The sequence below is a fragment of the Camelus ferus genome, chromosome 19, assembly GCF_009834535.1.
Source record: "Camelus ferus isolate YT-003-E chromosome 19, BCGSAC_Cfer_1.0, whole genome shotgun sequence".
NCBI lineage: Eukaryota > Metazoa > Chordata > Mammalia > Artiodactyla > Camelidae > Camelus > Camelus ferus.
Window position 1 is genome coordinate 34617412 of NC_045714.1, and position 20115 is coordinate 34637526.

General features: G+C 51.4%; 1 protein-coding gene across 2 annotated transcripts in view; it reads left to right on the top strand.

The window, feature by feature from the left end:
- Nucleotides 1–20115, top strand: part of ANGPT4 (angiopoietin 4) — a 41267-nt gene that overhangs the window by 12286 nt on the left and 8866 nt on the right. The window contains exons 3-9 of one of the 2 annotated variants that reach the window (XM_032462022.1): nt 3327–3482; nt 4901–5022; nt 7620–7852; nt 11428–11543; nt 12714–12815; nt 14285–14451; nt 19182–19312. In XM_032462022.1, coding sequence (XP_032317913.1) covers nt 3327–3482; nt 4901–5022; nt 7620–7852; nt 11428–11543; nt 12714–12815; nt 14285–14451; nt 19182–19312 — 1027 coding nt within the window. The remainder of the gene's footprint in view (nt 1–3326; nt 3483–4900; nt 5023–7619; nt 7853–11427; nt 11544–12713; nt 12816–14284; nt 14452–19181; nt 19313–20115) is intronic. The other variant, XM_032462023.1, reaches the window with a different exon arrangement.

Here is a 20115-nt window from a genome sequence, read left to right on the forward strand (position 1 = left end):
TCCAACCCAGGCTCATCATATTCAAGGCACTCTTTCTGTGTTGGCTTCTATCTGCAGTTGACAAAATGTTTTTCCCAAACATGAACCATGTGCACCATTTCCACGAAAGGGACAGGTAGGGCATATTGTTTTATTGATCCCCTTTTTGCTTCTCTAACATGCCAGGCACACTCCCACCTCAGGGCCTTTGCACTTGCCTATCCCTCCTTCTGGAATTCCCTTCCTCCTGACTTTCCCACCACGGACTCCTTCACAACCTCTCAGCTCCGATGACTCCCTCTGGTGTGGATGTCCCTGCCACTCTCGCTAAACCTGGCTGCACCCACTCATTACCCCATCTTATTTTCTTCATAACACTCATCACTACTGGAATTTAACTGATGTAGTCAGTGGAAGTGTCCTGATATCAGAAAACTTGCCGATTTTGTTCATTCCTGATTCCTTAGTACCTAGGATAGGACCTAGCACATAGTAGATGCTCAAGGAATAATTCAATGACATACAGAGGGTGAGGGATTCATTTGAGGAAGTCTATTTATTATTATAATGCATATTTTTATATAGAATATTCTCTAGAACCTTGTGTTGGTGGGTTTGTTTTCTATTGAGACATAGTTCACAGTGAAATTCACCCTTTTAACGTACAGCTCCACGAGGTTTGGCAAATGTATACACTTACGTAAACACCACAGTCATGATACAGAACACTGGCAACACCCCCAAAAGTTCCCCCGAGTCCCTCTGCAGTGAATCCCCTCCCCCAGGCCCTAGCCCCAGCAACCACAGATTCTGACTTTTCCAGAAAGTCAAATAAATGGAATCCTACATATGTTGCCTCTTGAGTCTGGCTTTTTTCCTGCAGTGTAATACATCAGAGATTCAGCCAGACTGTTGCATGAATCACCAGTTCATGCCTTTTATTGCTGAGCAGAATCCGTTGGAGGAATGGACCACCATCGTTTATCCAGTTGAAGTCTCCTGTATTTAGATCATACAGGAGACAAGCAGGCCCGAGCAGCTGTCCTTGGTCACTGGGACTGCGCATCCCCACAGGCTCGTCTGTAGTCTGTCCGGAACACCCTCCTCCCCTCCCCCAGCCCCTGCCTGTCAAAAACCCTTTCCCTTCCTTCAAGGCCCGTTTCAAATGCCCCTCTCCAACAAGGAGCAGGATTTACTGTCCCCATGTCACAGGTTGGTAAAATGAAGCTCAGAAAAGTGTACCTCTCCACTACTAGAGGTCCACAGCCAGAGCGTAGCAAAGCCCAGTCTCAAACCCAGAGATGGACATAGAAGTGTCCCTTGATCCTCCCTTGTCAAGGGCGGCTATGAGTTACAGAGTAGGGGGCTCCCCAGGCCTGAGAGGCAGGTCGGTGTGTCGTAAGATTCAACAATATGGGCTATATTTTTTTCTTGAGTGTGGTAAATACACAGATTTTATTATATTATTCTTTATATGCTTTTTTGTATGTGTGAAGTACACCATAATAATGTTAATTTTTTTTAAAAGGTGAGAGTGAGGATGGAGGTGAAAAAATGGAGGCAACTTGTTCAAGAAGTTTTTTACTTGGAGGAGCAGAGAAACTGGAGGGGCCTGTGGAGTCAGAGATATTTTTTTCTTTAGCGTTTGGATGGGAGCCATTGGCACACATTTGTCTGTTGCAGGGGACAGCGCGTGGGGGGCTGATGGTGCAGAGGAGGAAGGATGGGGCCACCGGGACAGACGCTTGAGAAGTTTGGACGTGCTTCTCTCTCTGGTCCTCGGGCCCCTTTGTGACCTCTACACTATGAGTTCTCACACTCGAGTGAGCGTCAGATGGCTGGGCCCCTCCTCAGAATTTCTGACTCAGTAGGTCTGAGGTGAGAGCTAGAAACTTGCATTTCTCACAAGCTCGGAATTGATGCTGCCCCAAGGACCACACTTTGAGAACCACTGCTCTAATCAGTGCTATGTGCGCCCCTTTCAGGATGCGAGGTTGCACTACAATGGACCGTGCCCCTTCAAGTACTCTCAGGGAGGAAGGTGTGGGAGCAGACAGTTGAGAAGAAGGAATAGCAGCTGGAGCCAGGCCCCACCCCAGCCAAGGTCACCATCTTTCCCAGGGGATCACCAGTCTTCCCAGAGACACTGGGAGTTGCCCTTGGACCTCCTGGAAGACTGAGTGACAGAGGAAGGGAAGGAGCCAGGGCTGGGGGGTAGAGATTGTGGCGAGAGGCCAGCAAGTGTGCCGAATGGAGAGGGAGTGGAGGAGGGGCACCGGCGCTCTGACCTTAGGCACTGAGCCCTGAGAACACGCTGTTCACCTTTGCAATTTGATCCTGGTCTCACTCCGGACCAGCTTCTCCTGCTCTTGGGAAAGAGAGCAGTCCTGTCAAAGAAATGAACATCAGCTTGTCAGATCCCAAAACATCCAAGCTGGGAGAACCCCTGGAGACTGGCCAGTTCAGCCCCACTTGGCAGATGGAAGGGACCAGAAAATAGAAAGTCCAGCGTGGTGGATGGACCCACAAACTCCTGTATGGGAAAGATGTGGCCTCACTTCCTGCTGCTGGCTCAGCCCTAGAAGGCTGGGTAGTGGGCATAACATTGGGGGCTATGCTCTGACCCTTGCTGTTTCCCCTTTTCATCAATTAGTTGAACAGGTATTTTTTGAGAGCCCTTTGTGTGCTAAGCATTGTGTTAAACATGATGATAAAGTGGTAAGCAAGCCCAAGCCTTTGGCTTCAGGGTAAATAAAACAGGCAATAAACAGATAAATATATAATACAAAGTCACAGAGTGATAAGTGGTAGGAAGAGACCTGAAATGACATGAAGGAGTGAACCATGTAGATTGGAGGAGGGGTGTCCAGACAGAGGTAATAGCATGTGCAAAGGCCCTGTGGTAGGCATATCCTTGCTATAGAGGGGGTATCATAGAGGCCAGTGTGTCTGGAGCAGAGTGAGGGAGAGAGTACCAGGAAAGGAAATCAGAGCTGTAGCAGGAGACCAGGTCATGGAAGAATCTGCAGGGAGGAATTTAATTCTCCCTCAGAGTGAGATAGGAACCGTGGCAGAGTTTTGAGCAGAGAAAGAATATGACTTGACTTAGGTTTAACATAATTCCTCTGGCAGCTGAGTGGAGGATGGGCTGTGGACAGGGAAAGGATGGAGGCAGAGAGGCCAGGGTTAGAAAGCTACTGGAACAGTCTAGTTAAGAGATCATGGTGACTTGACCTGGTAGCACGGCCTCCCCTGGTTGCTCTGTGTCCTTTGATGGGGACATAATGAAGGGAGAGGCGCTTTCCCCAAGTCCCTACCCATGACGCCAGCACACTGTCTTCCCACAGATAGAAAGGTACATCCAGATGAACTTGAGGTTGGAGCTGGCTCAGGCCCAGCAGCACATGGTCCAGAACCAGACGGCCACCATGCTGGAGCTGGGAAGCAGCCTCCTGAACCAGACCACTGCCCAGACCCGCAAGCTGACCGACGTGGAAGCTCAGGTACCAGAGTGTGAGGGGGTGGCACTGGGGGTCTGCGGCTGGCCAGGCTGGCTCACAGCCCTGGTCATCTTGACCCCTGTCCCTGGGTGAGGGCAAGGCCTCCTCTGGGCCTGTTCCTCCTGGTGTCCCTCCCTAATGACCCTGTCACAAAACTGTCTCCCACCAGGCCAGGAGCCTGGCGGGGGTGGGGGTGGAGGAGGGGGATACTGGCTTTGGCTCCATGCCTCTGTGACTCCACATCCCCCTCTGCCCTTGGGGGCTCACAGTGCTCCAGAGGAAGAGGGTAAGGTGGGTAATAAACAAATCATTAGACCTCAGGGGCCATAGGTTCTGAAAGAGGCCACAGGGAGCAGCAGAAAGGGAGGGAGGGGACAGGTATACAAATGAGAAGGTGAGTCAGTGAATGGCTGAAAAGATCAGCTACAAATGTACATGTGTTTGTTAAACCCCACTCCGTGCCAGGCAATGTTGGAGGTGCCTGGTTCTCGTTTACAGCAGTAAATAAAACAGGCCTGCATCTTTAGCCCTGCGGAGCTTCCTTTCTAATAAGCACCAAGAAAACAGACAGGATAAGTAAGATCTGTGTATGAAATAGTGGAAGCACTAGGGAAAAAGGAGCATAGGCGAGGGACCAGTGGGGAGTGTGTGCTGGGAGTGGTGGGAGGGATGGATTGCAAGTTGAGCTGGTACAGCCAGGAAGGCGGCATTGGGAAGGGAGGATTGGAGCCAGGCTTACTGGGAGGGCCTGCCAGACAGGGAGAACAGTATTGCAAAGGTCATTCCAGCTACACTGGAATGACCAGGGGAGAGTGGTGGGCCAGGGGTCAGAGAGGTGATGGAGGCAGACAGCATCACAGGGTGCTGCAGGCCACCACTGGGTAAGGTGGGAGCCACAGAAAGATTCTGAGCAGAGGGGCCACATTTTAAATGTTTGTCTCAGACTACTGAGCAGACAACGGTGTGTAGGGGGCAAGGACAGAAATAGGGAGCCCAGTAAGGAGCTGGCACAGGACACAGGACAAGAGATGATGGAGGCCGGGGCCAGACTGGGGCCGTGGAGGGACAGGGAAGTGGTCAGGTACCCATTTGGAAGGCGGAACTCATGAGAATTGCTAATGGATTGGCTGTTGGGGCGGGGTAGGTCAAGGGTGACTCCTGGGGTCTGAGCAGCAGGAGAAATGGCACTATCAGGCACAGTGACAGGGAACAGCAAACTTAGGAAACATACCATAAGCTCAGTTAGGGTCTGTGAGCGAGTGAGTGAATGAATTAATGAACAGCCACAGGAACTAATGGGTGGGAGGGTGGAAATAGGTCATCAAGTTTCTGAAATGGCAGGGCCCAAGGGCAGGTGTGTGGCTGCTGGGCAGGGCTCCTGCGGGGCTTATGTAGCTCCCCCCATCCACTTGCTGGGGCAGGTCCTGAACCAGACATCGCGAATGGAGATCCAGCTGCTGGAGACCTCACTGTCCACCAACAAGCTGGAGAAGCAGCTGCTGCTGCAGGGCCACGAGCTGCACCGGCTGCAGGGCCGCAACAGGTGGGCACTGGCCCCCAGCACTGGGCGGGGACCAGGGCCAGGCTGGGACCCAAGTGGGTTCGGGGACCCTGGGTGAGCACCAGAGCCAAGACTGCACTTGGGCTGGGGCCAAGGTTGGAAGCTGGACTTGGGTTAGTGCCCGAGACAGGGGCTGGGGCCAGAGCTAGGGGCCTGGATTAAGACTGGAGTGAGGGGGCCTTTGGGGGACTAGGGCTGGAACTAGACCTGGGACGTGGCCTCAGTTGGGGTAAGGACAGAAACTAGGGTTGGAGATAAGACTGAAGCTGAGAGTGAAGGTGGACACAGGGGCCGGGCTGAGACTGGGGGGCCCTGCAGTTGGCCAGGCGGGCTCACAGCCCTGGTCATCCTACCTTGACCCCTGTTCCTGGGTGAGGTCAGGGCCTCCTTGAGGCCTGCAGTCCCCTGGTGGCCCTCCTTGATGACCCTGTCATGAAACTGTCTCCCACCAGGCCAGGAGCCCAGGGCAAGGCTCTTCTGCCTCTGTAACTCCAGTGCTATTCAGCTCTGGGTGGGGATACAGGACAGGGCTTCTCCTGGGGCTCAGAGCACCCTAATTGTTTCTCCATTCTTTCTATCTTTCTCTTTCTTTCTTCCTTCATTTATTTTATAAATTTTTAACAGCTCTATTGAACTCCAGTTGACACACCATATAATTCACCTAGTACATTTTAATTCAACTTACTTATTTGTAAATAAATAAATCTGATGTCATCTACAAACTCCCCTTCCCAGAAGCAACTAGTTACCAGTTTCTTGTTGGCACCAGCAGACAGTCTCTGCATTTATAAGCAAATACACACATGGAAACACACTTTAAATTACAAAGAAAGAGTCATGGGGTACAGATAAGGCAGAGACATGGACATCTGAAGCTGATTTCATCTCGGTTTTGAGCTGAGTGGAGGAAAAACTGCCAAGGTCAGGCTGCTGGAGGAAGCAAAACCCACACACTGAAGCAGCCACAGGCCTGTGGATGGGGTACAATGTTACTGTTGGTCATGTGCTGGGTCAGGATAAGGGCATAAGGCTCCTGCAGCTCCCTGTGATCTGGGGGCTGTTAATGTTAGTGTGTGTATCTTCTAAGTCTTATTCCCTGACCCCAGGTGGGGAGGGCAAGGACTGGGACAATATCAATCACTCTGAATTGGCACTAGGTGTCCAGAAACCAGTGAAGATGGAGGATGTCATTAATAAGCTCTTGGCCCATGGAAACAGCTAAAATTCCAGAATCTGAGTGTGTCCAAATTCTTCCTCTTCCTGCAGCATCATTTGGGGTCAAGGGGAAATTCCTTCTGCCCTGGCTGGACTCATTTTAGTCTGGAGAATAGGTTGGCATAACGTCATATATAGGAAAACATCTCCCTCCTACTTCTATCCCTCAGCCACACATCCACCTGCAGCAGAGGCAAATACATATGCATAGTCCCTTTTTTTACCCTTCTTAAACCCCAAAGGTGCTTACCACTCCTTGGCACCTTAGTTTTTTGTTTTGTTTTGTTTTTTTCAGTTATCCTGGAAATGGTTCCCTAACTCGATGACACACTTGCTCATTCTTTCCTTCAGCTGCATGATGTCCCACTGTCTGGCTGTCCCCACATTTATTTCTCCATTCCCAGTTAATGGGTGTTGAGGTTGTTTCCAGTCTTTTACGCTTCCAGCCAGTGATGCTATGAATAACATTCCCTTATCTCTCACACATGGGAGCAAATCTGTAGGTTAAAATGCCGAAAGTGGAAGAGCTGAGTCAATACCTGTGCAAAAGGAAAGGGAAAGTCAGCCCCTCCACCCTCCCCCATCCCCCCTCCTCCGTCTCCATCTGCTCAAACCTGCTCTGCAGAAGTAACAGCACATAGTGGATTTTCTTTCACCTTCTCTATGAACAGAGGCACCACCCTGTCCTTCCACGTGTCTTTCTATGCCTTTTCTTATAAGCTTCCCAGTTTCCCTCTACATTTACATTAATACCTGTTTTCTTTCCCTTTGAATTTCCCACATATGGGGTTAGACGAGAGGCACCGCTGCGCCCGGGCACCCACTTCAAGTCCGGGGCATCTTTCCGAATCTGTGCAAATGTGCTTAAGCCTCCTTCCTCTTCATGAACGTTTCCAGGGACACCAGAACAGCACAGACTCAGCCAGTCCCGAGCCCAGTGGCTGCTGGGCATTTAGGTTGTTTTGTTTTCCCCTAATACAACCCAACCCCCATCAGGCCCTCTTGCCCATGCGCCCTGGAGGTTATCCCCTGAGAGTGGTTGGCTAGGTCAAAGGGCAAGCGTATTTGGGATTTGAGGATGGCTACCTGGTTACTGGTGTGTCCCTCCCACCCTACTTCTTCCCTCTACTAGACTCCAGTCCATTTTACACCAGGGCCAGGTCTCTCTTTCCTCCCCCTCCTCACTCTGTGCTGTCGGTGGGCACGGACTTCCGGGCTGTGTAACCCTGGGCAGGACGCTCTACCTCTCTGAGCCTCAGCGCCGGTTTGTACCGCAGAGTCACCCCGGGCCGCAGGGGAAAGCCCGCGAGTGTGACTGCACGGTGGGGACAGCGGGTTCACCCCTGTGCGCCCCCGCCCCGCAGCGCGCTGGAGACGCGGGTGCAGGCCCTGGAGACGCAGCAGCAGGCGGAGCTGGCCAGCCTCCGCGGCGAGAAGGAGCGGCTGCGGCGCCTGCTGGGCCGCCAGAGCGGCGCCCTCGCCGGCCTCGAGCGCAGCCTGCGCGCCGCCAGCAGCAACTCCAGCCTCCTGCAGCGCCAGCAGCGCCAGCTGCTGGAGTCCGTGCAGCGCCTGGTGCGCGTCGTGGCCCAGGGCCCGGGTGAGCGATGGGGGCGCCCTGGTGCGGGAGAAGGGCAGGAGAGGGGAGGGAGACCCCCTATTCCCCGCCGGGTTCACTGCGGGGCCTGTAAGCCACCACGGGAAAAGCCCCACCCACCTCCCACCGCATATGAGAGAGAAATAACACAGTAATCATCATGGTGAGGACAGCAGGCCTAAGAGGACCAGGATCTTCCCCCTGACTCCATGAGTGACCTTGAGCTGCCCTTGTATCTCTCTAGGCCTTCGTTTCTCCACCTGTTTAATGGAAGTGGTGACAATAAAGACACCACCAGCCCAGACTGACATGGTCAGATTCCCAGATCCACTCTCCACCCCAACTGGTTTGGCTTTGCCCAACCCGCCCCACCCCAGGCCTCAGTTTCTCTACCTGTAGAATGGAGAGGTTGCACTCAATGCCCCCCAAGGACTTCTCTCACCCTGATGTCTCCGACCCTAAGCCCAAGAGGGCCAAACAGAAGTGGTGAGGCACCTCTGGCCCCGGCTTCTGAGAAAGGAAGACAATGGCTGGGCCTGGTTCCCCAGCCCTCACTTCTAATGGGACCCACTCCAGGTGGCCAAGGCCCTCCCAGTCCAGCTTCAGTCACTCGGTCAACAAGCACTTACTGAGTGAGCACCCACCATGAGCCAGTCCCAGTGCTGGGGGCTGGGGTTACACAGCACAGTTGGAGCCCCTGTCTCTTACAAAAAATACCCAACTCACGTCTGTGGGTCTCTGAGGGAAGGAAGAGGAAATGCCTATTTGTTAAGTGCCTACTCTGTGCCAGATGCCCTGCCAGCAGTGTTCCTGACGATTCCAGACCACAGACGGCCTAAAAGGCTGTGCGTAGCAGAGGGGATTTAAACTGAGGGCAGCCACGGAAGGGTTTTGAACAGCATGGGACTATGTTTTAGAAAGTGTAATTGAAACCAGGGAGGGGAGAATGACTTGGTGAAAGAGAAAGACAGTGAATGAAAAGTGTTCCTACTGCTGCTGGGTCCCCATAGGGGAGGTTGGAAAGCCTTTAAGGCATAAGGAATGACAGTAGTGATGGATTCCAGGCACTGTGGCTGGCAGCGATTTGGGGACAGAGGATGGCACCACGGCTCCATCTAAGTCGGGCAGGCTTGGCCAGGTAGGGGCATGAGGCCTGAGGTAACTCCAGGTAAGAGAGGTGGGTGTCTTCTAAACCATGAGGTTATGAGTAACCTGAACCCATCACTGGCTTGTGCAGAGCCCTGGCAGTGAGGCTGCCTAAATCAATCCCATGTGTGGGGTTCCTGTAGCTCAGCCAAAGGCACAGGGCCTGGGCCCAACCCCTCTCCCCACAGGCTCACTGCTTACCCTGTCTCCAGCTGTGGCCCAGTGTTTGCTCACCAGTCTGGGTGAGAGGTTGTGTAAGGGTCCTCGCCTCAGACACCCTTTGCCCAAACGCCTGCCCTGTTGTCCCACTGTCACCAGGGAAAGGCACTATGGGTTATTTTTTCCCACTGTCTAGATGGAGAAACGGGAGGAGGATTAGTCACTAGATATAGATCAGAAGATTGGATGGAGACAGGCCCAGGCACCAGGCATCCATGAAGGCCAGCAGGAAACCTGTACCCCATCTCTGCAAAGCTTTGTCCTTGGCAGATAGAGGCTGGCAAGGGGTGGAGAACTCAAGGTATTCAGAAGTTAGACAGACGGGGACACAGTTAGAAAAGACCTCACCCATGCAAGGTATCAGAAGCAGCTTCGTTAACGAGGTCTGTTTGCCCAGCCTTATATAGGCTCAGTGGTGGAGACCCAAGTGGAGGTGGGTAGTAGGAAAGGCAGTGGCTCGCCAGTCAGATGGATCAGAATTCAAGTTCTGTCTCCTTCACTTACTTAACACTGGGACTTTGCACACATCATTGAATATCTCAGACCCTCAATGGGTGAAGCTGGTGCAAAGATTTGGGGGGTTCCAGGCTGGGGCCAAATTATGTTGCATGTTGATGCTAGTTCATTCTTGCTCTTAAGCTCCCTGAAAATACTTGTCCTGGCCCCAGACTGCCCTGGCAGTACCTGGCCAAGAAACACTGCAATACGTAGTGGATATTTCACTTTTATTGCTACTATTGTTGTTAAGACTATTGTTAACTAAGGAAAACACTAATGGACAGAGCCTTGGGAATAGTGGCTGGAAATCTGAGGCCAACTCCTAGCTCTGTTCCCTTGCCTGGCTGAGAAAGTTGGGCCTGTCCAAGCTCGCCTTTAGGTCAGCACCCTACCAGGCTTGGCTGGACTCCAGTTCTCAGGACTAGGGGGCTGGCAGGTGGGGCCATGGGATCCTGTCCAGGGAATGTTTGTACACAGACTGGTATAGATTTGTCACTTCATTTGTGATCTAGGAACAACAGCATCCTTTCAACAGGGTCCCAGCTCCGGGATTCAGGATCCAGGTTCAAGAGTGAGGCCAAAATAGGAAGTCCCACCCCTTCGTAGTTTTCTGGTTTCTCATTGGTGAGGATATCCATCCATCTGGAACTTTATCCTTAGATACCCACCTACCCAAAAACTAGGTTCTGGTGGAATCATAGCCCAAACCTCTAACTGAATCCGACAAAAGGAGCCAGAGAGGGGATTTGAATCCTCTGTAGTTTATTTACCAATAGTAACTTTTTCAGGCTAGGCCTGGAGGCCACCAGGGCCCTGGTGGGATTTAGCCATTAAATTAATATTTTCCCTTAAGGCTCATGGTCAGCATAATGAGATGACCCACCTCCAAGGCTGCAGGGATATACGACTGGAGGAGTGGACTGTGGAGGGGCCCTGGGCCTCCTACCCAAGGGAGCTATAAGGACAAATCCCCCATAAGACCTGGAGAGAGAGAAAGCTCTGCCCAGCCCCTCCCACCCCACTCAGCTCTGTGCCCTTGAGCCAGTTACCTCACTCTTGGGCCTCAGCTTCCTGGTCTGTGAAATGGGGAAGTACCTCAGTGGAGTCTAGACCACAATGACCTGTCCTAGAAGACTCTTGCAGCCTCATCTCTGGTCTCCCTGCTTTGAGTCTCAGCCCCTTCAGTCTCTGTTCTACACTCTGGCCAGAGCGCTCTTCCTTGGCACAGTCTGGGCTCCTCGGCCTGGCATTCAAGGCTGACCTGGCCCCTGCTGAAATCCCAGCTTCATCTCTCCTTCCTGATGCCTGTCTCTGTGCCAGCCTCTCCCTGCTCCTTTTGGGTCCGTCGAACAACCAGACTTCCCTCTGGCCTCAGTTCTGCAATCAGGGTGTGAATCATCTCTGTTCCTGTCCTCAGTCCTCACCACACTCTGTTCCCTGCAAACAGCAGGACATTTTCCCCCTTGGAGCCTTTGCATGTGCTGTTCCTTCCGCCTGGGATACTCTTTCCTTCTTCAGCTGGGTGCCTCCTGCTCCTCTTCCAGGTCCCAGCTCACTGCCAGCTCCTCTAGGAAACCTTTCCAGGTCCAATACATCTCCCTGTCCCCAGTACCTCCCAGCCCAGAACCTGGCACAGAGCAAGCAGTAGTGCTTACCAGGCCCCTTCCCTCTCTCCTTAGCTCACCTCCAATTGTTTTGATTTTGTCCCATTGCAGCCTCCATGAGGGCAGCTGAGCAGGTGTTCCAGGACTGTGCAGAGATCCAGCGCTTCGGGGCCAATGCTAGTGGCATCTACACCATCCATGTGGCCAACATGACAGAGCCCAGAAAGGTTAGAGGGCTCCCTGGGGGGCTGAGGCCAAAGCACCAGAGGGTGCTGAGCTAAAGGCCTCTCAGCCAACCCTCCAGCCTCCAGCCCTCCCCCTGCCAGCCCCCGCCCCCGCATCAGCTTCAGACCTTGTCCACCGTCTGAGATTTCGGAGAAGGCGGGGGTGGCTCGACTTTCTGGAGCCCCCACCTTATCAGGGGTCAGATCATGAGGTTAAAGCAGAAGTTCCCAAAGCTGGCAATGCATCCTTCTCTGGCATCTTTACCAGAGATGCTTTTAAGTTGGAATAGTAGGAAATGGTTCTGTGTTGGTTCAAGTAATGCAAGGTGATAAAACAGACAAACCCTGAAATTCCAGAAAAGTTTATTTCTAGTTTACATCTTGTCCAGTTGAAGGCAGGTGTGAGAGCTCCCTCCACGTGGGAAATTAGGGGCCAGGGCTGATGGAGGCCCCACCATCTTCAATGACTAGCTCCCAAGGTTGCCCTGAACTCTGAGGTCTGGTTATCAAATGTGCAGGAAGATGGTGGTCAAGGCAAAGTGTGGATGTCAAGAGGGAGGGTTTTCGGGGCCAGGCCCAGAAGCAGAAGAGTTTGGGGAACAACTAACCAGTCTTCCCACTTCATATTCCCTTTTCAATTTTCTTTCAATTCTGCTGAATATATCAAGGAGAATGGCTCAGATTGTAACACTTCTCGCACACCTGCTAATCCCATTTCCTGAGTCTACACTGTGTGCCAAGCACTTTACATTTCTTGGCATTTAATTCTTACAGCAACCCTGCAAGAGTAGCTAGTGAAAAGCTTCCATTTACTTAGTTCCTAGTAGGTGGTGCCAGGCTCTGTTCTTTAGACGAATGACTCATCTCATTTAATTCTCACAATGCCCAGTTTGCACGTGAGAAACTGAGACACAACAAGGTTAAGGTATTAATATCCTCATTTTACAAATGAGGAAAGGAAGGCTCTGAGAGGGCATCATTTGCCCACCACTTTAGAAAAACGAAGGCAACAGGTGGGGAATTTGGACTTGGATCTTTCTGATGTCTTTGAACACCAGGCTCACCTATTGCTCTGTGAAGTTCTATCAGCCAAATCACCCTTGGGCTGGCCCAGACCTGGCTTCTGGCTGCCTCCAGGAGCCTCCAACTCCCCAGCTCCCCAATTCCCTCCAGGTGTTCTGTGACATGGAAGCCAACGGAGGCGGGTGGACCCTCATCCAGCGCCGAGAGAATGGCAGTGTGAATTTCCAACGGAACTGGAAGGATTACAAACAGGTAACATTGCTGCCCTGGGGAGGAAATTTTTTTGCCCTGAAAACCAGGACAGGAAGTGGGTTATGGGCAGGGGTCTGATTTGCCCTCAATCCTTTCCAGAAAAAAACAAAACAAAACAGCACACCTAAAATCAACCACCTTCAAGCAGATTTGCCCAGTGCACATTTGCTGTCAGGACTCCATCACCTGAAATTGGACATTATTTTTGAAAGTTCTGACATATATCTAAGAATGAAAGTTTGATTTTATTTTTATTCAGTTTGGGGAAAAACTAATACATATACATTGCTAAAAATTTTTAAAGAATACAAAAAAGGGAACAGAAAAAAAGGATCTCCCCTGCCCGCCTCTGGCTGCATTGCTTAAATGAATGCTCTTGTCTTAGCACACATATGTGACAACACCTGCAGAAGACATTTTTTTTTTAATGCAGAATTGCTGGCTCAAAGACCCTATGCATTTTACAAGACAAGAGTGCCTGATTGTCTTCCAATTTTTAATTACGTTTTGAATAAAAGCTTTTTGGCAGGCTGACCTAAAAGCTCTTAAAGTTTTCAAGAGCAAAAGAGATAGGAAAAAATATTCACACAGAAATACAACACTATTTTTTTGTGTCTGCTTGCTGTTCGATACTTAAATACAAATTAAGCTATGAGTGTCCTTTAACCAATTGGGTTTTAAAGAATCATTAAGATGCAAAGAGATATAGGGTGCTCAGAAGCAGAAGTATACAAAAGAGAGCTGAATATTAACCATTAAGCTAATCAGTGGTACAGCATGACTAAAATGGGGAGTGGGGGGCTGAGGTGTGCCCTGTCCTTGGTGCTGAATTATTGTTCCGGCCAAGGGTGTTGATTTCTTGTCACCCTGGGACACTGGTGACTCCCAACACTCTTAGCTTTACATTTCTATGTTACTGAAGCTTTGCAGTGGCTGCCATGTTGCTGAACAAAGTTTGCACTACCATTTATGCAGCTGATTTAAGTTTTCACTTTTTAAATTGAAATTTAATATACGTGCAGCTGACTATGCAAATCTTAAGTGTAAAACTCAGTGAATTTTTACATATGCATTCACCCATGTGACCACCACTCAAAGCTAGATATACAACACCTCCAGCACCCCAGAAGCCCTCCTTGTTTCCCCTCCAAGTCAGTACTCCCCTAAAGGTCATCACTATTCTGACATCTATCACCACAGATTTGTTTTGCCTTGTTTTTGAACTTCATAGAAATGTGATTTCAATTATTTTTAACAGGCTTTTATATTTACAAAAGTCTTAGTCTTTTTGCTCTAGGAGGTGAGGTGCTCCCACCCCTAGGCCTGCCCTCACTGTACTTTATGAACTTGGTCGTTAGGCAAAATGGTTTGGGGTAAGTGTCCCTGGAGCCTGGCCCAACCCAACTCCTTGACCAGAGGCATAGCCTCCTCCTTGGCATGCAGCCTACCCTCATTCTCCCCTTCCCTAGGGCTTTGGCAACCCAGCCGGGGAGCACTGGCTAGGCAATGAGGTGGTGCACCAGCTCACCAACAAGGCAGCCTACTCTCTGCGCGTGGAGCTGCAAGATTGGGACGGCAATGAGGCCTATGCCCAGTATGAGCATTTCCAGCTGGGCAGCGAGGGGCAGCTGTACAGGTGGGCTTGGGGCCCAGGCTGGTGGGTGGGCTGGGGTGCCTGGGCTAGTGGCCACAGAGTCTGCACCAGGGGTCAGTCCCTGGGCGTCTCCTGTTTCGCCATCTGTCCCCCATTTGGGCGCACGTCACAGGATCTGGAGGCAGCTGGTTAGCACTCAGCACATCCCGGCCACTGGGTAGGGTGGAGAGAATGTCACAGATGCTGCCATCCCGGGAGCAGGAAGGGGCTTTCCAAGGTCAGTCACCCCAAGTGGGTCATTTTACAAAGGCCCAGAAGTGGGGAGGTGACTTTCCCAGCCTGTCCCATGCTGTGGAGTGAGGTAGAAACGTCCCAGGGCTGGCAACTGGGGGACCCAGGCTCATTCTGATTCTGCTCCCACTCGCTTTGTGAACTCGGCCGAGTCAAGTGGGCTTCTCTGTACCTCTGCTTCTTTACTGCAGGATGGGCTTAAATAGAGCATATTATAAAATCATCAGGGTGTCCCATCCCCCCTTCAGCCTGGTTCTTGGCTCTGTTTAGGAAAAGGAATGAGCATTTATTGAACATCTACTGTGTTCCAGGCACATGACTCCATTTAATCCTCCTCACAGCCTTCTGAGGTAAGCATTGCTGGACCTGTATTAGCCATGTGGAAACCAAGACACAAAGCACAGAGCTTAAGTCCCCTGCCTGAAGTTACAAGTTAGGTAGGGTCTGGTTTTGAACTCAGTTTTGCTGCCAAAAACTCATGGTGTTTCTCCTACATGAAGTTGCCTCTCTGAGAAACTCAAGGACTTGAAGATAAGCTATCTTGGAGTCAGGACAGAATTGAATTCATAGGCTCATGCTCCAGGATCTCAAAGGACCTAATATGTTATCTGGTTCTTCATGTGATGCTAGAATCTCCTCCACAGCCATAGTCATCATCCAGCCATGCTGGAATGCCTCCACTGATGGGGAGGTCACCTCTTCCCAAAAAATCTCTGATGACTCTCTGTCCCCCTGCACTGTATGCCTAACTCTACATCTGAGGGCCTCGGGTGATGTGCCCCCAACTCTACTCTTCTATTATATGCCCTGGTTCCTCTAGCTAGGTGATTCTGACATCCTTCCTTATGGGACCCACCCAAATCTGATAATATTCCTCTTTAAAGTGGAGGTCCAGAGCCGAATGAAATGTCCCTGATTTAGGCTAGGCAGGGCTGAGCTGGAGACCCACCCGACTCCTCAAACTGACCAGTAAGTAGCCACAACACCCTGCTGACTCTTATTTTTTAAGCCACTGACCACCAAAGCCAAGGTTTAAGTCCTGACTGCGTTTCTATCTCCCTGAGTGACTCTGAGCAAGTCCCTTCACCTTCTCATCTGCAAAATGGGTGTCCTAGTTGTACCCACCTCATTCAAAGTGTTGTGAAGCTTGAATGAGATACTACACATACAGCATGAATGGTGGCACTTAGTAAATATCCAGCAAATAACATAATTACTGTCCCTGAGCCAGCTCTTCACACACTTGGCTGGCCTGCTCTGTGTGAGTTCACTGCTGTTCCCATCCCTAGTGCCTGGGACATGGTAAGTGTATCACGCGAAGCTAGGGGAGCCTCCCAAGTCTTTCCTACACACATAACAGTTAAGCCTCATCTCCATGACCCAACTCTTGGGTGGCAGCTTCTGTGACCCTAAGTCCAGGATCTGCCATTTTTCTTGGGAAAGAAGGATCAGGAGAAGCATCTCATGGCACTAAAGCACATGGCCCTGGATCCAGACTGCCGGGGTATGACTCCTGACCCTTATGACTTGTGGGATTCTTGACCTTAGAAAAAGATCTTAGAGTTAGTTAACCTCCCTGTGCCTCAGTTTCCTCATCAATAAAACATAATATCTATGTCAAAATTGACATAATCTTTGGAAAAATACCTAGCATATGGTTAACATTAAATAAATGTTGGAGATATACAAACAATATATTCAAAGACAGAAATATAATATTCCTGCATCTATGTATATCTCTGTTATATATGTCCATTTATACAAACATATACATGTATGTTAACTTTAGAATCCCTTGCCCTGCTCTCCTATGTGAATTTCACATACTGCCTCTGGCTTTTTATCTGAGCCATGGAGAGCTCCCTGCCTATGATTCCAGACTGTTATGCTCAGGCCTCAAGGGGTCCACAACTACTTGACCTTCTGCAGAGCCCTAAATAATAACAGTATACTGAACACTTGCCCTGTGCCAGGCATGGGCTGGCTCTGTTCATTTGGGAAAAAATTAGACCTGCTCTCTACCCCTCAAAGTTGTTCATCATCCAGTGTGTCCTGTCTGTCTGGGGGATGTGTCTCCAGTAATCCCACACCCCCAGGAAGATGGGAGCTGCCTAAGAGGAAAGCAAAGGGGCACAGAGATGCTTGTGCAATCAGAGAGGGCTCCCTGGAAGAGGTGATGAAGAGTAGGCATTCTCCAGACAGAGAAGATAGGGAGGACATCCCAGGCAGCAGGTATGTTCTGGAAAAAGGCAGAGAGTTGATATCCAGCTGACCGCAGAAACCCCAAGCCTGAGCAAGGCTCTTTCCAGGGCTGCTGCGATCATAAGGAAGAGACCCTGCTCATTCAGGAAAAGCTTGGAAGATCCTGGAAAACATGGGGCAGGGCTGGAAACTGCCAGAGAAGGATCAAGGGGAGAGTGACAGAAACAGATGCTGGTCCCTGCACCCCCACCGTACAGAGCCAGCTGCCTGGTGAGGTGGGGAGGATCCTCATAGGAAGCCCAGAGGCGGCGAGGCATGGCGGTCAGCAGCTGGGCATGAGCATCAGAGTGGGTGAGGCACCTTGATTTTCAGACACAAGGATGGGGGCCCTCTGGAGCCCAGCTGGGGTACATGCATAAGCCTGCAGAGAGGTGGTCCATGGGGAGGGGTGGAAGAGGCACAGACAAGGGACAGGCTTTGTGTGTAGTGACACAAGCAGACACACACCACCCAGACATGTGTGCAGAAGTGCCTCAGAGAAGCCCTCGAGGTAAACATACACAATCCCAGGCACAAAGACAGATTCCAGAGCACACACTCAGACTCACCGTAGATGCTGCAGCACAAACTCGAAGCATATGCACACATTACACACGCTGGCACAAAGACTCATATTGAAACACTCGCTACTACAGACACACAGACTCCTGCACAGATCCATGGACTCATGGAAAACACACCTGGGTGTCTGACTTAGGGATGCTCAGAGACTCGTGTGCAGTTTGGGTTCCCCCGGCCTGAGCCATGCATATGATCAAAGTGCATCTGAACAATGAGTCAAGTGGGATTTCCCAGCCCATGACTTGAGGGTCCCAGAGATCATAGGTCCCCATTCTCCCAGAGGGGAGGGGAAGAGAGACAGAGACCATGGGTGGGAGGTGCAGGGACTGAGCTAGGCCATATGTTCAGGCCCCATGTTCCTTCTGGATCCCTCTGGGAACATCTCCCAGGCCTTGCCCAGGGGAACCAGAGCTTCCCTGAGCTGCCTGGCCTGGCTGCATCTGGTGTTCACTTGCCTTCACTTGTAGGATTTTTTTTTTTTTTAATGGAAGTACTAGGGATTGAACCCAGAACCGTGTGCATGTGCTCTACCACTGAGCTATACCCTCCACTCCCCCGCCTACAAGACCTTGATTGCTCCCAAATGGGCTCCTACCTTGACTGCCAGAGCAGCCCCTCCCCTGCTTCAAGCACCCAACACTCTCTCCAGCCAGGATCAGTGGGAGCCTGTGCCAGCCACGTGCCACAGGCTGGGAACACAGGAGCAGGACAAATAACAAGCACTGAATGCACTGGGCACTTACCGTGTGCCAGCACTACTCTGCGCACATCACACGCTGAAGTCATCCAATCACAAAGACCGAATGAGGGCATCACTGTTAATATACTATTACCATTTGAACAGATGAAGAAACTGAAGCTGCGCTGCAAAGCAATCTGCCCGAGGCCACACCGCTGATAAGCGGCAGAGCTGGGATTTGAATCCAGGCATTTTGCCTCAAGAGATCACAGTGCTAATCACAAAACAACCACCCTGGCCTCATAGCTTGACAAGGAAATCTAAACCTTCCCCAACGGGCTGCAGAGGTGGAAGTCACGAGGCTGGGGGTGCCTCAGGGCTCCGATCCATGTGGGCTAATGTAGTAAAGGAAGGCTTCCTGGAGGAGGTGGGTGGATATGAGGAGGTGTGATCGGGCTGGCTGTAGGATGGTCAGCTGGGAAGGAAAATGCGCACAGCTTCTGAGTCAGACCAGACAGGACTGGGATCTGGCTCTCATCCCCATTCGTTCTAAGACCTCGGGCAGGCTCCTGTGGCTCCTGGGACCTCTATTTCCTCTTCTGTAAAGTGGAAGTCATAGGGTATGGTGAGGATTAAATGAGAATGAGTTAATCCATGGAAAGCACTTTAAACAATGCCTGGCACATAGTAGATCTTCAAAAAAAAACGTTAGCCATTGTCCTCATTATTATTATTATTATCATGATCATTCTCACAACTGTCTAAGACTTGGATTCGGCAAGCTGAGGGAGGCTTGGCACATGGTGGGTTCTCTGTCCCTGGGAAGCAGCAGACTGGGGGGCAATCCAGGAAGGGAGACAGCTCAGCACCCCAGGCTGGGGCTCCCCTTCCCAGAAGAACTGGAAGGGAGCCGCTTCCTCAGACAGCCCCGACCTGACTCTGGGCCCCTGTCCCATCACCACCTCCGGGTGGCCTCCAGGCTTTCTCTGAGCGGGTACAGCGGCTCGGCGGGGCGCCAGAGCAGCCTGGTCCTGCAGGGCACCAACTTCAGCACCCGAGACGCAGACAACGACAACTGCCTCTGCAAGTGCGCCCAGATGCTGTCCGGAGGTGGGTGGGCGGCAGGGTGAGGCCCCACCTCCCCACAGGTTCACCTGGCTAGACACCCATGTTCCCTCCCTACTCAGGTCCTCATGCAGCCAGGTGCCATCAGGAAGTGGGTGCAGGTTGGGGTCTCACCTGCCCACAGGCTGGCCTGGCTGTTCCTCATCCACATCACGTCCTTGAGGTGCCTTCCAGGGTCTCACCTCCTCCTAAAGCTGCCACCACCAGGTCTCCTCTGAGACCAGACTAGAGGAGCACTGAAGGTGGGGCCCAGGGTGCAACCTAAGGAGACATAGTGCCTGATCAGTCCCAACCCCAGGCCTGACACTTCCTCCCCACCCCGTACACCCCAAGCCAAGCAGGAACAGGATGAGGGAGACCTGGGTGTGGGGCAGAGAGGCAAATGCCCACCAACGCTGGCTCAGGTAGTGTTTTTCACAAGGAGAGGGGTCAGAGAAGGGGAGATGGGGATGAGTGGGAGACAGAGACAGAATAGGAGGGACAGAGATGGGAGGAGACCTCCAGAGACACAGTGACGGGGACACATGGAGGCGAGAGAGACACCAGGAGTGACAGACAGAGCGATGGACACAGACCTACACAGGGACAGAAGTGCAGAGGGAAAGATGGAGAGAGATGCAGACCACAGAAAGACAGGTGGACACAGTATGTGAAAGAGAGACCAGAAAGGCAGGGCAACGGAGAACAAGGAGAGACAGAGACATCAGAGAAAGACACTCAGAGAGACAGACACAAGCACGGAGCTCATCAGAACGCTGCCCTCCAGAGACCCCAGGCTGAACAGAGGG